The 22,720-nt window shown below is 28.5% G+C and overlaps 1 protein-coding gene across 6 annotated transcripts in view; it reads left to right on the forward strand.

The window, feature by feature from the left end:
• LOC109602705 (uncharacterized) overlaps window positions 1-22,720 on the forward strand; it is a 93,102-nt gene that overhangs the window by 66,518 nt on the left and 3,864 nt on the right. For 4 of the 6 annotated variants that reach the window (XM_049965316.1, XM_049965313.1, XM_049965314.1 and 1 more), the window contains 5 exons: window positions 18,643-18,758; window positions 20,928-21,083; window positions 21,156-21,268; window positions 21,326-21,537; window positions 21,599-21,769. In XM_049965316.1, coding sequence (XP_049821273.1) covers window positions 18,643-18,758; window positions 20,928-21,083; window positions 21,156-21,268; window positions 21,326-21,537; window positions 21,599-21,769 — 768 coding nt within the window. Of the gene's footprint in view, window positions 1-18,071; window positions 18,248-18,642; window positions 18,759-20,927; window positions 21,084-21,155; window positions 21,269-21,325; window positions 21,538-21,598; window positions 21,770-22,720 lie in introns of those variants that run through there. The other 2 variants (XM_049965317.1, XM_049965315.1) reach the window with 2 other exon arrangements.

The following is a 22,720-nucleotide window of genomic DNA, read 5'->3' on the forward strand; positions in this document are numbered from 1 at the left end:
CATATTTAATTAATTAGATATATTTAGTAAATCAAATATTCTTTAGTCACTGAAAACTGTGTTTATCAGTCCTCTCAGCTTTATTAATTATTTTCTTTAAGATATTATCTAAAACTCTAAAAGAACGAATTGAAATATGCGTAAGATAAATTCTTCCAATTTATTTTTTGGAAAAATCCAATTTAAAATCAATATGGAATCAGTGTCTGAATTTTTTTCATTTTTGATATATGGTATATACAAGAAGGGCCTTAAACAATGGGTTAAACGTTACCTGAAGATTCATACTGTTGAACTATTATGTTTTAAATGTATTATAAAATAATTATAGTAATCGACATGTAATTTATCAAAATTCATTTATTTCTTAGTCTTCTTATGACAGTTATAGATTCTGATGAATTAAAATGTCATCAGATTTTAATCACATAGTAGATACAGTTCTCTCAGTTTTATTCATTAATAGTCAAGTCCATAAAATCCACATTTTTTTAAAATTCAATTTAAAATTAATACAGAATCAATATTCAAAAATTTATCTAATTTTTGATATATTATATATACAGGGTGGATTTTAAACAATGGACTAAAGCTTACCTGAAGATTTTTACTGTTAAATTATTATGTTTTAACCAAGCTATAAATAATTAATGATAATTGTGATATAAGTTGTCAAAATTTATTTAATTTTTAGTTTTTTATGAAGGTTTTTGATTCTTTTGAATTTATATGTCATCATATTTTAAAAACATAATATCTATACCGTTCTCATCAATTTTTTATGTTTTATGCATTATTTTCTGTCAAAAATGTTCTAAAACTTTAAACATCAAATTAAAGTAGACGAGAAGTCAATAAAATCCATTTTTAATGCAATTTAAAATCAGTATTTGAAATTTTCTCTAATTTTTGATATATTATATATACAGAGTGTATCCTACAGAGTTAGACTGAACATTTTTACTGTTAATCTATTACATTTTAATCACTCTATAAAAAATTGGTGATAATCAAGATCTAGTGTTAAAATTTTTATTTATTTTCTAGTTTTTCTATGAAGGTTTATAATTTTATTGAATTTAAATGTCATTAGATTTTAAAAATATAATATATATATATATATATATATATATATATATCGTGTTTATCAATTCTGTTTTATAGTTTTATACATTATTTTCTATTAGAAATGTTCTAAAACATCAAATTAAAATAACATGAGAAGCCAATAGAATCCACTTTTTTAATCGAATTTAAAATCAATATAGAACCAATATCTGAAACTTCAATTTTTGATATTTTGAGGAAAAATGGACTAAAGATTACTTGAAAATTTTTACTGTTAACCTATTACGATTTAATCACATTATAAAAAATTGATAATAATCAAGATATAAGATGTTAAAATTTATTATTTATTTTCTATGAAGGTTTGTGATTTTATTGAAATTATATGTATGTATGTGATTTTATTGAAATTATTGTATATCAAATATATCTATATCGTGTTCATTAATTGTATCGTCTAATTCAATTCAAATTTTATGCATTATTTTTTGTTAGAAATGTTCTAAAGCTTTAAACACCAAATTAAAGTACATGAGAAGTCAATAAAATTTATTTAAATTCCAATTTAAAATCAATTTAGAATGAATATTTGAAATTTTCTTCAATATTTGATATATAATATATACAGGGTGATTCCTAATGCACTAAAGCTTACTTGTAAAATTTTAATGTTTTTATTTATTTTTATTTTCTATTAAAAATTTTTAAGAGGTCAATTTCAAGTACACGATAAGTCAGTAAAATATACACTTTTTTTGAAAATCTAAAGAAATTAAAAAACAAAATTTTATCAGACTGTTTCGAAATTTTTTAGATGTCACTTTTCTTGGAATGTGTCAGATATATCAAACTACATTTTATGGAATTCGATTTTTCAGTTTTTCATTTAGAGATATCTAAAACAACAACAATATTAAATTAATTTACTATATCTTACTTACAATTAGATTTTTTTATCGGGTGAATGTGGCAAACATGTTTTTGCCTTCTGTGGATGACATTTGAAGTAATCAAGAACGTAAATTACCTTTCTCTATCTTAATTACCACTAGATTTTTGCATTTAGTAAATGTGATAAAAATGTTTTGGCTTCTCTGTATAACACCTTCTAAGTAAATTTTATATAAATATTAAAATATAACTCCTATTTAATAAAATATATTCAATAAAATCTTGAAACGAAATATTTTTTACAACTTGTGTGTCATGTAACTACTGTTTGGTTTATATTCACTGTGACATGAATGGCAAAGCGTGCTACTATTATTATTTAATTCACTGTCGGATCGAATGCAAGTGAAATTTTCCATTCGTGTATAATAATGGTGTTTGTAGTTTATACACACGTATAAAACACGGTCGTAAGTAACATCATCCACCGTACAATGACCAGCGACCACTTTAAATATAGTGGTGACATCAGTACTGCTAATAGCCATTGTCGCACCACATTTTATTTTTATTTGTACATGTAGAAAAATTTGGAGATGTTACAGGATAGGGCTACGTGTGTTTCGACAGGAAAATGTTACTCATTTATGATAGTTTTTTATTGGGTACTTAATTTTAAATGTCATCTGTATGGTCGGCGAACAAATCTTTATTTTCTGGAATTTTCATTCATTTTTAATACATTTTTTGAATTTCTCTTTGGTATTTTATGCAAATATGTAATTAGTAATTTATAGAATCATTCTGTTACCTTAAAACTTTCATTTATCTCCAGGGTTACTACTAATTTTAGTACTAGTAATTTTTTTATTAATCTGAAAATTCGGATTCACCATATACAGGGTGAGTTACCTAATTTATTCATTAGAAGTTCATTGAAGAAAAAAATGTGGATTTAAAATTTTTATAGCAATTATAAAATGATATTCTAATTTATTATGAACAAAATTTCATTACCAGTTTCCAGTTTTACCAATTTGTTATTTTCAGTGAAACACCCTGTAGATCAAAGATCATCCTATAAGGAGCAATTAGCACTCTCAAAGTTTATACAGGGTATATCAATAACTTTGTTAATCGAACACTCTGTATATTTTTGGATTTTTAAATTCTACATGTAATTGACAGTAAAATGTTTATATTGTATTGTATAATAATTTTATTTAAAAATATACAGGGTGTTCTATCGAAAATAACTTATTATGAACAAAATTTCATTACCAGTTATGCCAATTTGTTATTTCCAGATAAACATCCTGTATATTTTTGTATTTTTAAATTCTACATGTAATTGAAAATTAAATGTGTGTACCGTATTCTGTACCTAAACCCAATAGTTTCTGAGATATTAATTTTTTTATAAAATTTTTGTCTGATTGACAGTTTAACTAAAATGTCTATAAATACACCAATTTTGATACTGGAAAGTTCATTTTTAGCATACACATTAATCAAAGATCATCCTATAAGGTGCCATTTTTGAATTTTTATATTCAACATGTAATTGACAATAAGTGTAAAATGTTTATACAAGGTGTCCATCAAAAATAACAACTTATTATGAACAAAATTTTATTACCAGTTTTGCCAATTTGTTATTTTCAGAGAAACACCCTGTACATTTTTGTATTTTTAAATTCTACATTTAATTGAAAATAAAATGTCTGTACCGAATTCTGTACCTAAACCCAATAGTCTCTGAGATATTAATTTTTTCCTAAAAATTTTGACAGATTCATAGTCTAACTAAAATGTCTGTAAAAGCACCAATTTTGATACTGGAAAATTTATTTTTGGTATACATATTAATCAAGGATCATCCTATAAGAAGCCATTAGCACTGCCAAATTTTATACAGGGTAAATCAATAATTTTGTTAATGGAACACTCTGTATATTTTTGGATTTTTATATTCTACATATAAATAACAGTAAAGTGTTTACATTGTATTATATAGCCATTTTAATTAAAAATATACAGGGTGTTCCATTGAAAATAATAACTTCCGGTGAAACCGGAAATAAAATTTTATTCAAAATAAATTAGAAAAGCAATTCTAGTTAAACTATAATTTCAAGTCGATACCTCTTTCCATTCTTTACATATTTCTAATGAATAAGATAGGTGAATACCCTGTATAAAATATGAACAATTACTACATTTCGCAATTGTGTTAGTGTGTTAATTTACGTCAATCATCGAGTACCGTACCGCCGAGTGCTTGCCGTAGGCAAATCGGCCGAATGTCAAACCATGATTGAACCCGAACGCCGGTTATAAGCGGTTAACGCCCAAACTCCCAACGACAATGGTAGGTGGTGATGTCACGAAGAAATTCGTCCTTTCGGTTCGGTTGGTCATTGCACGCGCCGCTAAAAAAAAACAACAACGAGCTTTGACCACTGGGCTCTGACCTCCTCCGAATCGGTGTGTACAACGTTCTCGCTTCAATGAGATCACCTCTTTTTCGAGTCGCTATTTTATTTATAACGCCCGTCCGAATTAAATGATTGCCTCAGAAAATTAGCGGTGCCAAGGTGTGTGTGCAGGTACGACAAAGTCAACTTGGGGTCCTAAAAAACACGACCATTACTGAATTACTGGAACGTTTTCGGCAGTCACAACAATCGAATTATGTTATTGTCGGACACGTATGTTAAATTAAAATAAACAAGTGTGAGACAATATTTTAAATACGAGTGACGCGGCTGTTTATTAAAAATTACACGAGTAAATAAGTAATAAAGTACCCCGAGTAAAAATACGAGTGAACAGCCTCAATGTCAGACGCACGGTGGAAATACTTTTATCGGATTTATATTTAAAATAATAACCCTGAGAGAGAACATTGACAGCGATGAACGAATTTGCAATTCGTATTCGAAGCAGTCGTGCTATTAAAAGTGCAATGGTAGAATGCATGTTCTGCATTATTTTATTCTACAATGAACAAATTTATTAAACTCAGTGACATAGAAAATTGAACACCTAGATCCAGTGCTCAGATTTCATTGAATGGTTTAAAAAATATTGAATATATTGATCAGTATCATTTTTTAAAACTAAGTACTTGAACCCCAGACTGGTCCAGACACTCGTTGACTCACTTGGACATTTATCTAATAAGATATACAATCATCTACTCTGTTACCTCTACCAGACGCTTAAGGTGTACCAAGGTCTGTTCAATCGAAAATAAATCCGACCATGCCAACAAATTTACAGGAGAATGTCAATTTCGGGTTAACGAAAGTACTAAACGATTAAAAATTGAGACAAAATATCCAATAGATTGAACATTCTTATTAAATAAGTCTTCCACATTGACCCATACTTTCATTTTGATACTTCTTGACGTTGATCTAACGGGATGATTAATTTCATCCTAAGATACCTAACTTCCATGTCACCTTTACCAGACACAGCAGATGGGGGGCCCCATAATTTTCTGGATGTGTTCTTAGTTGGCCGAGTTATCTCTAATGAAAATTGAAGACTCTCGACTCTCGACTTCCTGAACCTCTCACACGTCGTTCACGACCTTTTTCAGACCTTATTGTCAATTTAGGGGTTATGAAAATAGTAAATTATTAAAAATTCAGACAAAATATTCAATAGATTGAACATTCTTATCAAATAAGTCCGCCACATTGACCCATACTTTCATTTTGATACCTCTTGACGTTGATCTAACGAGTTGATTAATTTCATCCTAAGATACCTAACTTCCATGTCACCTCTACCAGACACAGCAGATGGGGCCCCATCATTTCCTTGATATGTGGTTAGTTGGCCAAGTCATCTCTAATGAAAATTGAAGACTCGACGTTTTCCTGAACCTCTCACACGTCGTCCAAGATTTTCTTCTTCTCCAATATTATCCCCACCAAAATCAGGTCCTGAAGTATGGCAACAAATGAATGAATTAATGAAAATAAAGACACTCCATGTCTTTCTGAATCTCTCACACGTCCTTCATGACCTTCTTCAGACTTTGTTCTTAAACCTGAAATTACTTATATGACTAACATTTCAAATTTTGGCGTTCGCTTGTGGATTGAACACCTAGTTATACTGTCTGCTGAAGTAAAGGATGGGTGTACGAACACGGGTGGTACACTACAGAAATGCACTTGAGTTTGATAGGTTTATTGATCACTGTGATACAAATGGAAGCTGATCCAGATGGAGGAGTACGGACGAGAGTTGACTGAGAGTGACTGGGCCGTGATTGAGACGGATGACAGACTGAGAGAGCGAGTCAGGGCGCTAAGGCTATTTAAAGGGTGTCCAGGCACTTCCACATCTGGTGGGCCTTCGTGGAACACGCACTTTCTAACGCCACACATGTGTGCCTCAAAGGACAGCACTTTCTACATCTGGCAAGTCCTCTCGGTACTCCACATCTGGCGAAGCTTCCCGGAATACAGAGTTCAAAACATCATAAAATGTAACAACGCTAAAGAACCCAGCAAAACACAATTCGAGAAATTTCCGTGGGGCCTGGGCCCTACAAAATGAATAAAGTAATTCTTTAAACATCAAGAATTTAGCACAAACAAAAAGTGTACAAGAAAACCATATGAATGAATGTCCCCACCAAATTTTGTTAATATTGACCCACGGATCCATGTTTTCTATTTACTATGTATATTTTATTTTTATCACAATAAAGTTACAGTTGTTTCTGAAATTAAAGACTAATGAACTTTTTATTTTACAGGTACATATTTTAAAAAACCATCATGGGTAAGTTCAATGAAATGAGTAGATAAAAAGTATATTTCTAAACGATTTATTACTTCCTCTAAGTTGTAATTCGACATGAGGGCATTTCCTAAAAGTAAACCAAAGTTTAAAAAAAAAGTTCATGTTAACATACTTGAAAATCAGGCATAACATGAATAAAGGGATAAAAATGGCATAGATCCAACAAAGCTTCGTACGTGGGAAGTAAACAGATGTTTACGAATAACTTAATTGCTTCCAGGGTTTAAAACAAGTAGCGTTAACAAAGGAGTACGATTTCGTATTTTTAAAACGATGCACAATGTGGCTTACGAAACTGTTGCAACAACAGATTCTGATTTAAGAAAGTAAATTTACTGCTGTCCAGTGACTTGCGGAGGTTCTGTTGTACAATATCCTATTTATTGCTTTTCTATAATTGCTTTTATGTATTATTAATTTTATTACAACTATACATGTCCTTTAAATACAATCTAATATTTATTATAAAAATATTTAATTAAACGTTCCACTCGTATCTGAATGAACGAAATTGATAAACTCCTCTTTTTGGTAATTGATACGAGTTTATTTGTTTATAATTAATTAACATTGAAATATTATCGTCCCGACATGGTCTTTTGCTTCTCTAATCGTACAAACACGACTCGACTGCGATACGTTTGAATCATGCCTTATTTTTGGACGGTGTTTTTATTCCGCTGATAAAATATTTAATTAATTAAGAACAATTTGTTGTTTGTTTACATTCAAAATATTGATATACTTTAAATTAACACAACAAAATTTAATCAAAGCCATGAGAGTTTTTTTATCTATAAAATCATGTATAAAAATTATACAGGAGATATTTTCTTTTTTGCCGTTTCCTGATTTAAATATTTATGTTTCCTCTCAATTTTCATTTGGTTCTATTTCAACTTGGGCATTTTGCATTGAAGATTTTTACACCTGAGAATTTTTGTTTAATTATGTAAAAATTTTTGCAGTCATACAAAAAATTTATATAAAATAAAAAAGTTATTTTAGAATCTATTTTTTTTTTTTAATTTTACTTTTCTCTACATATTTGTTTAATTTTAAATTTTCATTCCACAATATGAAATATTTATAAATTGGAAATATTGACATATTTTGAAATGAATTAATTATCATCCTCAAAACAAAAAAAATATGACAGTTAAATACATGAAATTAGTTTTAATTATGTATAAATTTATCAAATATTTGTAAAAATTAAGTTTGTATCTTCAAAATCATGTAAAACTAAGTTTTTTAAGGTTTTACCATTCTTCATATTAATTAATTATATATAATTTTTCATTTTATTTTTTATTTAATTTTTCAACTGGTTATTTTTCAACATAATTTTTTTCATTTGAAATGTTTATTTTTTAATATTAAATTAAAATTTTTATTCTCGTAAAATGACTTTTTATTCCACAAAATATAATATTCACTTTATAAATTTGTTATTTATATATTGGAAATATTGATATACATTAAATGAATTAATTGTCATTATCAGAACAAAAAAATGTGACAATTAAACATATGAGATTTGTTTTAACTAATTTTATCAAATATTTATAAAAATTAAATTATATAAATTAAAAATTACATCTTCAAAATCATGTAAAAAAAAATTAGATAGAAGTTGAATTATATTAAAAACTAAATTTTTGGAGGTTTTACCATTCTTCAGATTAATTTTCATTAATAATTTTTCATTTTATATTTTATTTAACTTTTTAACTAACTACTTTTCAATGTAATTTTTTTCATTTGAAATTTTTAATATTAAATTTAAAACTTTTGTTCTCATAACATGAGTTTTTATTCCACAATATAAAATATTTACTTTATAAATTTCTTATTTATATATTTGAAATATTGATATATTTCAGATGAAATAATTATCTACTATCAGAACAACAACAAAAATTAACAGTTAAATACATGAGATTTGTTGTAATTACGTATAAATTTTATCAAATATTTATAAATATTAAGTTTATATCGAACAAAAAAATGTGACAATGTGACAGGAATTTTTTTTTATGTATGTATTAATTTTATATATTTTCAACTTAATTTTTTTTATTTGAAATTTTTATATTTTAATATACAAATTAAAATGTATAAATTTATTTATATATATATATATATATATATATATATATATATATATATATATATATATATGGACATATTGATAATCATAATTTTTTTTTTTCATAATTTTTCATTTTATTTTTTTTTAACTTTTCAACTGGTTATTGTTCAACATAATTTTTTTCATTTAAATTTTTTAATTTTTAATATTAAATTAAAAATTTTCATTTTCAAAATATTTGCCACATAACATTTGAGTTATTTGTATAGTGAAAATATTAATAAATTTTTAATTAATTTAAATTTAATTAACTGTTTACTATCAGAACAAAAATTGTGACAATTAAATACAGGAATTTTTTTTATTTATGTATAAACTTTATCAAACATTTATAAAAATTAAGTTTGCAGATAAATTATGTAAAAAAGTTATGTAGAAGAAGAAAGAAGAGTAATTTTTCGAAGATTTTACTACTTTTCAGATTAATTATTCATTAATAATTTTTCATTTTATATAACTTTTCTAGATTACTTTTCAATCTATTTTTATCCATTTGAAATTTTTGTTTTTTACTATTCAATTTTAAATTTATAAATTTGTTATTTCTATCTTAGAAATTTTGATATATTTTAAATGAATTAATTGACTACTATCAGAACAAAAAAATTATGGCAGTTAAATACTTGAGATTTTTTTTTAATTATGAATAAATTTTATCAAACATTTATAAAAAAGTTTATATCTGCAAAATCATATAAAAATTTATTTAGAAGGGAAGTATATTAAAAAGTATTAATTAATTGTCTATTATCAGAAGAAAAAATTGTGGCAGTTAAATAAATAAGATTTTTTTTTAATTATGAATGAATTTTGTCAAATATTTATAAAAATTAAGTTGATATCTGCAAAATCAAAAATTTAAATATAATAAAAAGTTATTTTTTAAGATTTTCCACATAAAAAAGTTTACTTAATAAATTTATTACTTATACATCGAAAATATTAAATTAATTATTGTATACTATCAGGACAAAAAAAAATGTGACAGTCAAACATGAGAATTTTTATCTAATTATATTTAAATTTTATTTAATTATATATCAAAATTAAGTTTATTTCTCTAAAATGTAAATATTTAATATAGAAGAAGAATTAATTTAAAAACTACATTTTTGAGGTTTTATTAATTAATTTTTAATACCTTTTTTTTAATTTTTATTATTTAACTTTTATGTTTTGATTTAAAGGGTTTATATATGTTTATTTATTTTAAATAATCTTCCCTTTTACTATTATTTTTTATTATCATTTATATTCTTCTAAGATTATTAATTTATATTATTTGTATATATTTGTTTAAATTATTAATGATACAAAAGTATTTGCTAATAACTCAATCCCGTGCGTCACTACCCTCCTCCGAAAACTAATCAGCCGTCGACAGAAAAATTCGTCCACCATCAGCCAGATTCGATTAAAGTGTAATAATTGCACAAAACTCGACGTCCAGACAGGCCCGGTGATAAGCAAGCGGTCGGGCCGCATTCTGCTGTGCGGATTGTAATTCTATCTTGCCCGTTGGCCGTTTCATAAACTTTCAAGTGTGGAACTGGCGTAGGTGTGCGGATATTTCGCACGGCGATCGTCGCTCCGCTTTTTCCCACGGTTAATTAACGCCGTCCGCGTTTCGATTCCGCAAAATTTCATCAATTAATCGCCGATGATCGTTCGAGGAACAGTTTCGCGGTGATTCAGACGGTTCTTGGATATTAATACGAATATTAATCGAATAAAATTTCAAGATTTATGTTTAGTTCTGTCGGGAAAATACAACGAAAAGGTTAACGGGAAACGTTGGTTAATCCTAATGCGGTTGGATGCCATTAAGTCTGCCTGCTAGAGTATAAATAATTCACTGCGTGATTAGTTTATGAATGTTTACGCCTGCTAATTATTAACGTTTTATTGCCCGTTTGTTTAAATCAATTAATCTTGTAAATGGCAGTTAATCAGCATAAAAGATTTGTTGACTAAATTTTATATTGACTATAAATTAATTTCGCTTCGGGTGGAGCAAACACGCGTACCACTGGAAACCTGTTTGATAATTATGGAATGCGAGAAATTTCCTTTAATTAATTAAATTAATTACTACACAAATAGTTTATATTATAATTATAATGTGGACTATTAAAATGGCTAAAGTTATACTTTATTTAATTTATGGCACTACAATTTAATAATAATTTAAGAACATAAGTTGGATCATATCATTTAAAATAACATAACTAGCTTTGAAATGACTTTTAAGTAACTAAATAATTAACATTTAACAATTCAGAATTCTTGGAACTGAAGAGAAGATCAACCTCAGTTCTGATCTCCTCTCCAGAATCAAACCGTTTATTAAATAAAAATTGCACAATGACAAAATTAAACAAAAGTACTACAAAGAAACTTGAACCAACAATTATGGCAGATAAGATAGTATTTCCTATTGAACCAGTTTGAAGCTTTCATTCATTTCAAACTTTTTCTTGGGTTAAGATTTATTTATATAATACTCCAGCAGATTTACTACAATCCATTGTCCAAACTGGTGAGAATAGTCCAACTTTTTGATGAAATTTATTGCATGAAGTCTCCTATAAAATTTTATGTATAATCAACCATACAATCATCAAAATCTTTCTTGGAATAAGACTTAGTTTAAATACTAACCCATCAGGTTTATCAACTTCAACCCATTATTCAGACTAGTGAGCAAAGGTGCAACTTTTTGATAAAATCTATGGTATGAAGCCTCTCTCCAATGAATCACCACACATTTTAATGACTGATCTATTCCCAAATATATTGCACGAGACATTGTTTAATTTCTGATAATGATTTAAATACAATGTAGGAAGAGAGTGAGAATGAATAAAGCTTTTAAATAATTTATACATATATATGTATACAGAAAAAGGTATAAAATTTTTACAACTCTTATAATTTGACTTGAAATGTTGTTCTAATTTATTCTAAGCCAAATGTCATATCCGATTTCGTTGGAAGTGACACCAACTTTTTTATTTTGAATGGAACACCCTGTATACTTTAGGATTTTTAAATTCTAAATGTAATTACAAATAAAATGGCTATAACATGGCTTATACCTAAAGTTAATAGTTTTTACAAAAAAATTTACAGATTTATGGACTAAAATGTATGTAAAGCCACCAATTTTGATCCTGAAAAGCTCATTTTTGACATACACGTTACCGTTGGACAATCCTATAAGGAGCTATTGTTAGTCTTTTCAAATTTCATACAGAGTGTTCGTTATTTACGTTTAATTTTGTACATCTTAAAACATCAATAATTTTGTTACTTTCAATGAAGCACCCTGTATATTTTCAGATTTTTAAATTTTGCATAAAGTTACAAATAAAATGGTAGTTAATAGTTTTTAAATTATAATTTTTTTTACAAAATGTTTGATACGTTTATGGCCTAAAATTCCTGTAAAGCCACCAATTTTGATGCTGAAAAGATCATATAAGGAGCCATTATTATTACTCCTAAATTTTATACATGATGTGCTTTTTTACGTTTAATTTTATACCTCTTAAAACATCAATAACTTTGTTATTTTCAATGAAACACTATGTATGTTTTATGACAACATTACATTGTATTTTTAGTAAAATTCAATTTAGTTACGTTAAAATATTCATGGTGTTAGTGATGATATTTTAAATAAGGAACACCTTGTATAAAATTCGGGTATAATAATAATGACTCATTATAGCATTATTGTATGTCAAAAATCCTATCCAAAGTTTGGAAGATGATTCAGAGGAACTGTTCCTTTTAATACAAATTTTATCGATTTAAGTTCAATTAAAATAAAATAAATCATCGTTTTTTCCAATGTTTAACGTTCATTTTAAAAAATATGACAAGAAGTGCATTCTTAAATGTTCAAATTCGATTTTATTTCTATTAAGACAATAATCCAACTAAAATAAACCATTTAGAAGCAATATTATAAAAATTGATAACTGAAAATAAGGATTACTTTTATTTACGTAAATCCGAACGACATGAAAAAAATAAACAGAAATTTATGCAATTTATTATCGGGAACTTAATTTGGTTGTAATAGGCGATAAGACGGGAAGAGTTCACGGTGTCACGCAATGCCCTCGGACGTCAAAGAATATATCAATCGTTTACCTCAAAATAGGAATGACAAATTCGCATTATTAATAGTTACAAGTAATTTTTTGGCTAATTAGCGGTTTGTTGCCGCACAATCGCATACGGAAAACCATGAGATTATTTGCGGCCTCTGCGTAACCGGTGCAAAGTTTTACTTACTACATTTTTTATGGTGAAGTTTATTTAACTTTATTAAATATTTGTGGGCTTCAAGTGGATTTAAGGCAATATTGTATTTGGCATCCTTTGTGTGCTGCAGGGATCTAATCTTGGGCCGCTCCTTTTCCTTCTATACATTAATGATTGTAATAATACAATGTAATGTGTAAAAACATTAATAAAATTTGTTCTTTCTGTTCTCTTGATTTGTTTGTTAAAGTAATTAATGTTTTTCAATTTATTTATATTGTTTATAATATTTATTTTACGTTTAAAATACCAGTTTGACTATTTACTATCTGCAGCAATGCGAATGGTGAAAACGACTTTCAAAATCGTTAAAATTTGGTTGTTAAATGTATAAATTGTTTCGGTAATAATCCATCTCGTGGCAATCGGTAACGAAAGCGGTGAATTTTAAATGCCAATTACCGTAAAATAGTAATTAAAACAACAGTTTTCACATCATAATTATACATACATACGTGACGTTTGTATTGTCGTAACCGTTGATGAATTACATTATTAACAACTCCGAGAATCGAGCTTAAATTAGTAATAACGGCACCATTAAACGGCGGAATTTAATTTCATTTAAATTTATTGCGGATATAAGTGACAATCTAATCGGCTTTATGCCATTAAATACTAGTTAAGCACTTACATTTTTTGGGAATTAGTATTAATCACATATAATGTCGTTAAAACATTAATGACTCATTTTAGAGACTGCTACTGTCCCTACTTTATATTTAAGCTTCAAATAAGTTTGTTAGAATGTAAATCATACCTTAATATAGTTTATTTTCATGCCCTGGTAGACAAGAACGAATAAAAAATTAAAATACTATGGTAGAACTGAAAAGAAACCAATATTTATATACACCACTATATTTTTAATGAGCTTCCACTCTTAAGTTGGATCTTCCTGTTATAATCTACTTTCATCTGGTCATCTCTGATGGTGAAACCTTTCAGTTTGTCCATCATTTTCAATATCTATGTGATGAATATCACTTGACTGAAATAGAAAGAACATATTACGACTTCAGGGATGATGAAATGATATCTGGTTGTCACAAGTTCAAGAAGAAGCTCTTTATACTGATCAATTGGATGAAAATACATTTTCTTGTCTGCTCTACATCTACCAGAGCTTGAAATATTTTAAAGTATAAACTATTGATTAAAAATGGGATATTATAATTAACAGTGTAATGACTGAACTTCGACTTGTAAGAACATTTTTTATTAGTTGGATCTTTTTGTTATAGTCTACTATCATTTGGTCATCTCTGACGATGAAGCCTTTCAGTTTGTCTATCAGTTTCAATATCTATATGATGAAGATCACTTGACTGAAATAAAAAGAACATATTACAACTTCAGGAATGAGGAAATGATAGCTGATTGTCTCAAGTTCAAGAAGAAGTTCTTTACACTGATTAATTGGATGAAAACACATTTTCTTATCTGATCTACATCTACCAGAGTTTGAAATGTTTTAATGTACAAACTATTAATTAAAAATATATTATAATTAACAGTGTAATGAAGTTCGACTTGTAAGAACATTTTCTACCTATTATAGTCTACTAAAATTTGGTCGTCTCTGACGATGAAACCTTTCTGTTTGTCCATCAGTTTCAATATTTATATAGTGATGAAGATCACTTGAATGAAATATGAAGAACATATTACCACTTCAAGGTTGAGGAAATGATAGCTGGTTGTCTCAAGTTCAAAAAGAAGCAATTTACAATTATCTGATCCGGATCTACCAGAGCTAAAAATGTTTTTAATAGTATAAACTATTGCTTTAAAATGAGACATTATAATTGCTGTTGAAACAAATCAGTTTAATTTATTTGGTGTGCTGTTGTAAGTTTCCTTACTTATGAATGATTTACAGAACTGCGTACGCCGCCGAATGCAAGACGACGTATTATCCGCATTTAATTGTAACCCAACACGATCCGAAGAAATGTGCAGTCTCAGCACGGATCTAGCGGAAACCGTAACCGTAATTAATACCGTGGAAACAATTAAGCGGTCGCCGGTTTTACGCGAACGCGAAATTTTTTCGTTTAGCCGGAATCGTGACAGGTAGGTGATCTTGATGTAGTATGGAAACGCCGACGGTATATAGGTAATGGCTATTTTTGGAGTGGACCGACACAGAACGCGGTTTCCGTCCGTTCTTTTATTTTGCATGTGGTCAGTGGTTCGATGTTCAGGTCCGGCCTCGCCACTTTAAACTGCACATGATATGAGATCACTGACGGTTTTAGCTTTATCTTGTGTTGATATTGATTTTCGTTACTGATAATAATGGATAGACTTACAATCTGATTACAGACATTAATTGTTTTGGATCAATACTTTGCCAATAACCACAAACACCACAAACAATTCGATGTAAATGAAGTACACAAGTTTAAAACACTAGATGTACTTAATTTTGTGGTTTATTCTGGAAAATTTATACCCCTATTTTAATAATTAATATATGTAAGACTAAAATAAATATGACCACATTCATTCATTGATTAAAAATTAATTCTACTTCTCATCAATTAAAAGTGGGATGTAAACGAGTTACAAGCAGTAGTTGTACTTAATTTTGTGGTTTATTGAGGAATGTTCATACACCTATTTTAATGATTATTATATGTAATAACTAAAACAAATAAGTAAAATAAATAAAATGACATTATTTAAATATTAGTTCAGTAGAACTTTTAGCAATTAAAAATGGTCAGATTTACACTCTGATTATAGATAGTAGATATTTTGAGTAAGTACTTTGCCATTAACTATAGACACCACCAAAAAATGGGATGTAAATGAACAGGAGTGACAAGCAGTAGTTGTACTTAATACACTATGAGCGGGTCGGGTAAAAATACCCGTCTCGAGAACTGTTGATTGTTAGCTGGCCGGGTAATTTTTACCTTTTTGAATGTACTTACTTTAAAAGCGGGGTGAGATAATTTTACTCTATTGGTTTACATACGGAACTGAAAGAATTATCTCTTAATTTTTGTTATAATTCAACAACTTAGTTTGGACTATTTTGCTGCCCGCCTATAGTGTGTTAATTTTGTGGTTTATTGAGAAACTTCCTATTTTGATAATTATTGTATGTAATAATTAAAATAAATATCTAAAATAAATAAAATGACATTAATTAAAAATTAGTTACATCTCAGCAATTAAAAATGGTCAGATTTACATTCTGATTATAAATAGTAAATATTTTGAGGCAGTACTTTGTCAATAACTATGGACACCACCAAAAAATGGGTAAATGAACATGAGTTACAAGCACTAGATGTACTTAATTTTGTGGTTTATTGAAGAATTTCTATACACCTATTTTAATAATTATTGTACGTAATAACTAAAACAAATAAAATGACATTCATTAAAAATTAGTCCTTCTCAGTAATTAAAAATGGTCAGATTTACACACTGATTATTGACTCAGTACTTTGCCAATAACCATGGACACCACCAAAAAGGGAATGTAATTGAATACAACTTAAAAACAGTGGATAAACTTAAATCGTGACTTATTTTGTAATTTCTACACCCTTTTCTTATAATTGTTGTATGCAATATCTAAAATAAATATGACGACATTCAATTATCAGTTTATCATTGATTAGAAAGTCCCACTTCTCAGTAATTCGGAGATAATGGATGTGTTCCAGACACATGTATGTATTAAAATTGATATCGATATTTAAAGTGTCGAAATCAACCATGTGAGTTGGATTTGAATTAATTTTAGAAAATGATATATTGTGGTAAGTGGATTGTCATCGTGTTTTTGATACGTTGACCAGTGCTAAATATTTTTGCACATTGCTAGATTTACGGAAACGGAAATGATCGTTGATGTGCTAACATTTATAGTTATAGATGACTGTCAACGTGTTAATAAACAAACCACAATAATTAACAGTAAATACAGGAAATTGACAAATGCTGATAACTAATTTTATTTTTTTAATGTGAGTTAACAATTTTTAATTTTCCTATGATTCTTCACATAAATCTTGATAGATAAATCAAATGGTTAAAATTAAAGCTAGTGTTTGCCAATTTTCTTATACATAAAATTAATAAAAGCATTTTTTAAAACATTTTAGAAGGAGTGGTAAAAGATCCAATTACTATAAAAACTTCAAAACTGAAAATAAAAAACGGAGTGATAAGTTGACTATTATTAATAAGTAACCAGAAGGTAACAAAGAAGAAAAACTACTGAAATTACTTGTGAATGTCCAAAAAGAGAAGGATTTCCATGAGGATAAGGAAAAGGTTGGTAACAATTTATGTGTTGATATCAAGAAATATTTTTTTATCATAGGATTTGTACTATACATTATACTAGATGTAAATCTAAAGTAATCACTCATAAATACTTTGTGATAAGTGGCAAGTGTTTAAATGCTTATCTCAATATATTTAAAATAATATACACAAAACTTGCATTATAAATTTGGTCACCTGAACTTTACATAACATATTATTAAACTATTTCATAATTCGTTGGATTAGTGCCAATTTTTCCTACGCACATTGCTCTGGCTTAGACCAGCATGCACCAATTTATCAACTATGGTCATTTTAATGAAATGTCGAAAGAAAAAATGAAGGACAACAGCCCCGCAAAAGTAAGCGGAGGCAGTGTTGCGGTGAACGTGGAATAAACAAACAAATACATGTGTGTATATATATATTTTGCAATTAATCCGCCTCTGTTTATAATCCGACAGCAGTGCAAGTTCGCTATAAAGTTTAGTTTCTGGTCAGTGTGTGTTTTGATGTTGCGATGATTTGTTTGTGGTCGGTTCGTCGAGAGTGAGCGGTCAGTTTGTAGTTAGTGGCCGAGTTTTGCAGTCAATTCGTCTTTTACACAGTTTTGTTTATATTTAATGGCACCATGGTACAACATAAGCAAATGTACGTTATTTACTTGGTGTATTTGTAAGTTATTTTCGATGTGTTTTTTGGCATGTGCTTAATTTGTGCGAGATGTTGGGACGAAAAATTATACGTTTTTGGATGATTTCGATCGCGGTTCTCTTGGTGTTTATGTTCGCGCAATAGATTTTCCGTCTAAAAATACGAATTACTTCATCTATTTATGAAAGTCGCCTTAATAAATATTCAGCGTATGCAAATTCTTAGATGGATCTCACCCGGGTCTGGGTTAATTCGGTTTTTGTCGGGTGCAAAGTAAAAAATAATTAGCCATTAACCAATTATCGGCCTGAGTAAATATGTTCCTAAAATATTCAATAGATAGTGTCGAATTTCTAAAAATATGTATTTACCTGTTTGTTTACTTGAATGAATTAGAAAATGTGTATTTGTTGCAGACAAGTTTATGATGCAATCAGCACCCACCTTAAGGGTAGCAATACCCTCCACATTCCCGAAGACAATGTTCCAAACATCCTCAAAGAACTGCAAATATTCACATCAACACAGGAAGGTGAGTGACACAAGTGCTATTTTTTTTCTGACCGCTAGACGAAAATATTTACATACAGTTCCTATTATTATTAATTGTAGTAGAATAAATAGTTTGGTTTTTACTGTCAACGCAGACCAAGACTGGAACTCGTTTCATTTTTATCACGTTCTTAATGCGGATAATTCATTCAACTATTTATCGAATACAAAACATTTGTGTTATGGAATTTCTTGATCTCTAATACATTGAGGCAGGGCCTCACCTATGAAAATGTTTTTATTGTATTAAAAATACATTTTTTATGTTTTTATTCTTTAAAATTGAACTTAATATTTAAACAGAGATAAAAGGGTAATATGTTGTAAAAACGTCAATTAAAGAATCAGTAACAGTTTTATATTAAATTTCTATGAATATAAGTTCTCTAGAGGCACTTTTAAATGTGCCTCTTCGCGCCAATTTGTTTCATAAGTAAATCTTGAATATTCATTTCCAACATTGGCTCATGCGCTTTAAGGTCGGACTATTGTTTCAGTGGTAGGGGAACTGAGGCGTGCCTCTATCCAATGAGATAACTCCTCATAGCAAGTTCCCAAATATTGCCAACTTTTCAATTTTAAAATTACTTTATTGGTTGTGTGGGTGTATGGTGGATTATTTTCCTGTCCATGTCTTATTTTCAAAGAGTAGTAAGATATTTTTCTGAATTGTTTGTTGTTAATTATACGTAAATAAAAATAAAATATTGTTGTACTTGTATACAAATAGTTTTACCATAACCTCACTTCTAGAACTAAATAGTAATACAAATTAATTTATTTTATTAATTTACTAGAAAATTAATAGTTTATAAATAAATTCATAAATTATTAAAGAATGCGTCTCTGCCCATTCAACGAATGGGGAAGCTGAGACGTGCCTCTAGCCAATGAAATAACTCCAAATATCGACACAAAAGAAGTTCACGAACATTGCCGATTCAACAGTTTCAAAGCCTACTTGATTGTGTGTGTGTGTCTGGTGGATTTTTTATTAAACAAATGTATTTACAGTTTAAATTACTATGTAAAAATGTTTGTTGTTAAATAATTAAACGGTCATATTGCTAATTTGAATACTTTAACAAATACGAGACAAGAAAACACGGATTTACTATACCTTGGTATGATAAATTTGATTGGCCAACCATGTCTTTTATTTTCAAAGGGTAGTGAAGATATTTTATATAAAAGGAGTTTTTGTGATTTGAAAAATATATGTTAAAGTAAATTTACATAACAAATGCACTGATGGAATTGTATGTTGTATAATTAAATAAGTAAATAAAAATAAAATATAATTTGCAATCAGGTGTCGCCACTAAATATAAATAGTTTTAGCATAACCTCACCTTTAGGACTAAATAGTTATCCAAATTAACTTCTTTTATTAATTTACTAGAAAATTAATAGTTTATAACAAATAGGTTCATACATACTAGAGAATGCTGTGCTTTATTCAACAAGTTAGAAGGGCAGCGGTCTTTATGGCGCCTATTTATCTATTTATGTAATATTTACATACATACCAATGTTTGAGATTATAATGAATGATATCGTGGAATCTTGTGGTTCACAGCACTTTGTATATTTCAATTATTAGGCTTTCTTCTTTACTTATACATATTATATATTTTATTATTCATGTCCATTAATAATAAAAGCACGAAAATGTTTTGAACCAACTTTTATATTTGAGTATTCGTTTATTAATTTACAATTATAAATACTATTTGATTGTTCATAATTTTGTATTAATTAATTTGTCAGGAAATATTGGTTTGATGAAAAAACAACGGTTTTAACCGTGTTAAAAAATTATATATTATTACTCACATTTACGCACAATTTTATTTATTTGCATTTAGTTAAAAACGTGTAGATTTAAGATAACCATTTTTTATCAGAATGGTCCAGAGCCCAGACTCCAGATTGTTCGTGAAGAAACCTTTGAATGAACCGTTTCGATGTTAAACACGCGCGTCATTTTCTCAGTACCTGTTCGTCTGTTGTTATTTTGGGTCCGCCGACCGTCAAATGTCCACAAATCAATAATATAACCTCACAAATATGACGTACCGATTAGGTTAAAATTTCCAAAACAAACTGCCCCAATGATGTTTTTAGTAAGCTGGTTTTGTAATTGCAGTGTCGAAAATGCTTCAGTGTGCGAAACGGTACAATAGAAATGGGGCGTCCAATGATTCCATCACGTTCGGCGAGTTCTGTCTGCTAATCAGGGAGATGCAAAACCAAACCAACCCGTTACAACACAGGAAGACGTCTCAACACAAAACGAACAACAGTAAGTGATCGCATTTCGTTGGCGCAGACCATGCCAATCTACTCTTGATACATTGCAGCCCTTGTGTTTCAGAATGTTTGAGCAATTGTCAGGTTTTTTTGGGTGGTTCTTGCAATCCAACCACATGGAGGGCGGACACGGCGATACCAGAACTGGAGAAGCAGGGGATATCTTTTTACAATCCAGTAAGGGTGGCTAGTTCCATGTACAATGAGACCAATGTTAATACTTTAGTTTTGCAGCAAGTGACAATGTGGGCCCCAGAGCTAGTGGCACAGGAACATGATGCAAAGCAGGCAGCTTCCCTACTGTTATTTGTGATCGATAGTCAAACTAGAAGCACAGTGGGTATGATTGAGGTAGCTTATCTGGTGGCTTCAGGAAGATGTGTTGTTGTAGTTGCTCAACCCTTTATTAAGGGACAAAGTATTATGGGAGAAGTTATTTCAGACCAGTAAGTAAAACTATAAATTACACAAAAACGCAAAAATTTAACACCCATTTATTATTTACAGGGAATATGTTGATTTAGTTAATGGACAGACCTGTTTGTTACATTTAGTGAAAAGTAGAGGAGTGAAAATCCATTCAGATCTGAAGAGTGCCCTGCAATGTACCGCCAACTTTTTTAAAAATGCTTCCTCTAGTAACACAACTCCTGAAGACCAAATTACAGTAAAGCTCACGTAAGTCATATTTAAATTTTGTTGTTTATATTTTACTTGTGATATCATTTTTAAAAATAGCCTGTAAATCCCAGTTTATCAATTTTATTATCAGTCATACATAAAATTTTTAAATTATATTTCACTTAAAAAAGTATGTTCTTAAATTTTACACTCATGTTTTGTTGTAAACATTTTAATTATAGATATTGCTTATGTGATCATTCTTATCATTTTTTATTGATTGCATTATTTACTGTTTAATTAGATTAATTTGTTTTATGTTGATACAACTTTATTAGTTCTATAGCTTAATTATTCTCACCCCTTAATCTCCCTTTACAAATAATCAAACATTTGCCTTTAATCTTGATAGTATTAATTCTTTACCTTTAGTAGATCTATCTTTATTTAAGTCAGCATGATATCATTTTTTAAAATAGCACATACAAAACTTTAAATTTATCATTTTTATTATCAAACGTTTTTTTTTGTATTATTTGGTGATTTGCATGTATTGATAACTTAATGAGAACATTACCATAATGTACAACACCAGTTAAAAGATTACTAAGCTGAATTATTTTACGTGGTTGGGAATGTTGAAATTACCAAAATTTGTTCTTGGCTTTATTTTCATTCTTAGTGTTTCTAGATTTTTGGATATAAAAATGTTAGGATGTTCAGACTTTCAGAATTTGTTTATAGTTTACTCATGAAAAATAAGAATAAGAAGATATTTGGTCCTATTTTTTGACGTTGTGATTTTCAAATTATCAAAATTTGTTAATAGTTTGTAAGTGAATAATATTAATATCTGGAACTTTTTTATATTTTGGTTAATGTTTCTAAGAAAACGTTTTTTAAAAACTGGCTCATTTGTTCTATTTATTACAAATATATAGATTATGAACCGACATTTGTTATAAGTCCTACCATAATCATTAATTTAAATATACAGGATAATTAACA

This window comes from Aethina tumida, chromosome 3 (assembly GCF_024364675.1).
Source record: "Aethina tumida isolate Nest 87 chromosome 3, icAetTumi1.1, whole genome shotgun sequence".
In the NCBI taxonomy this organism is placed as follows: domain Eukaryota; kingdom Metazoa; phylum Arthropoda; class Insecta; order Coleoptera; family Nitidulidae; genus Aethina; species Aethina tumida.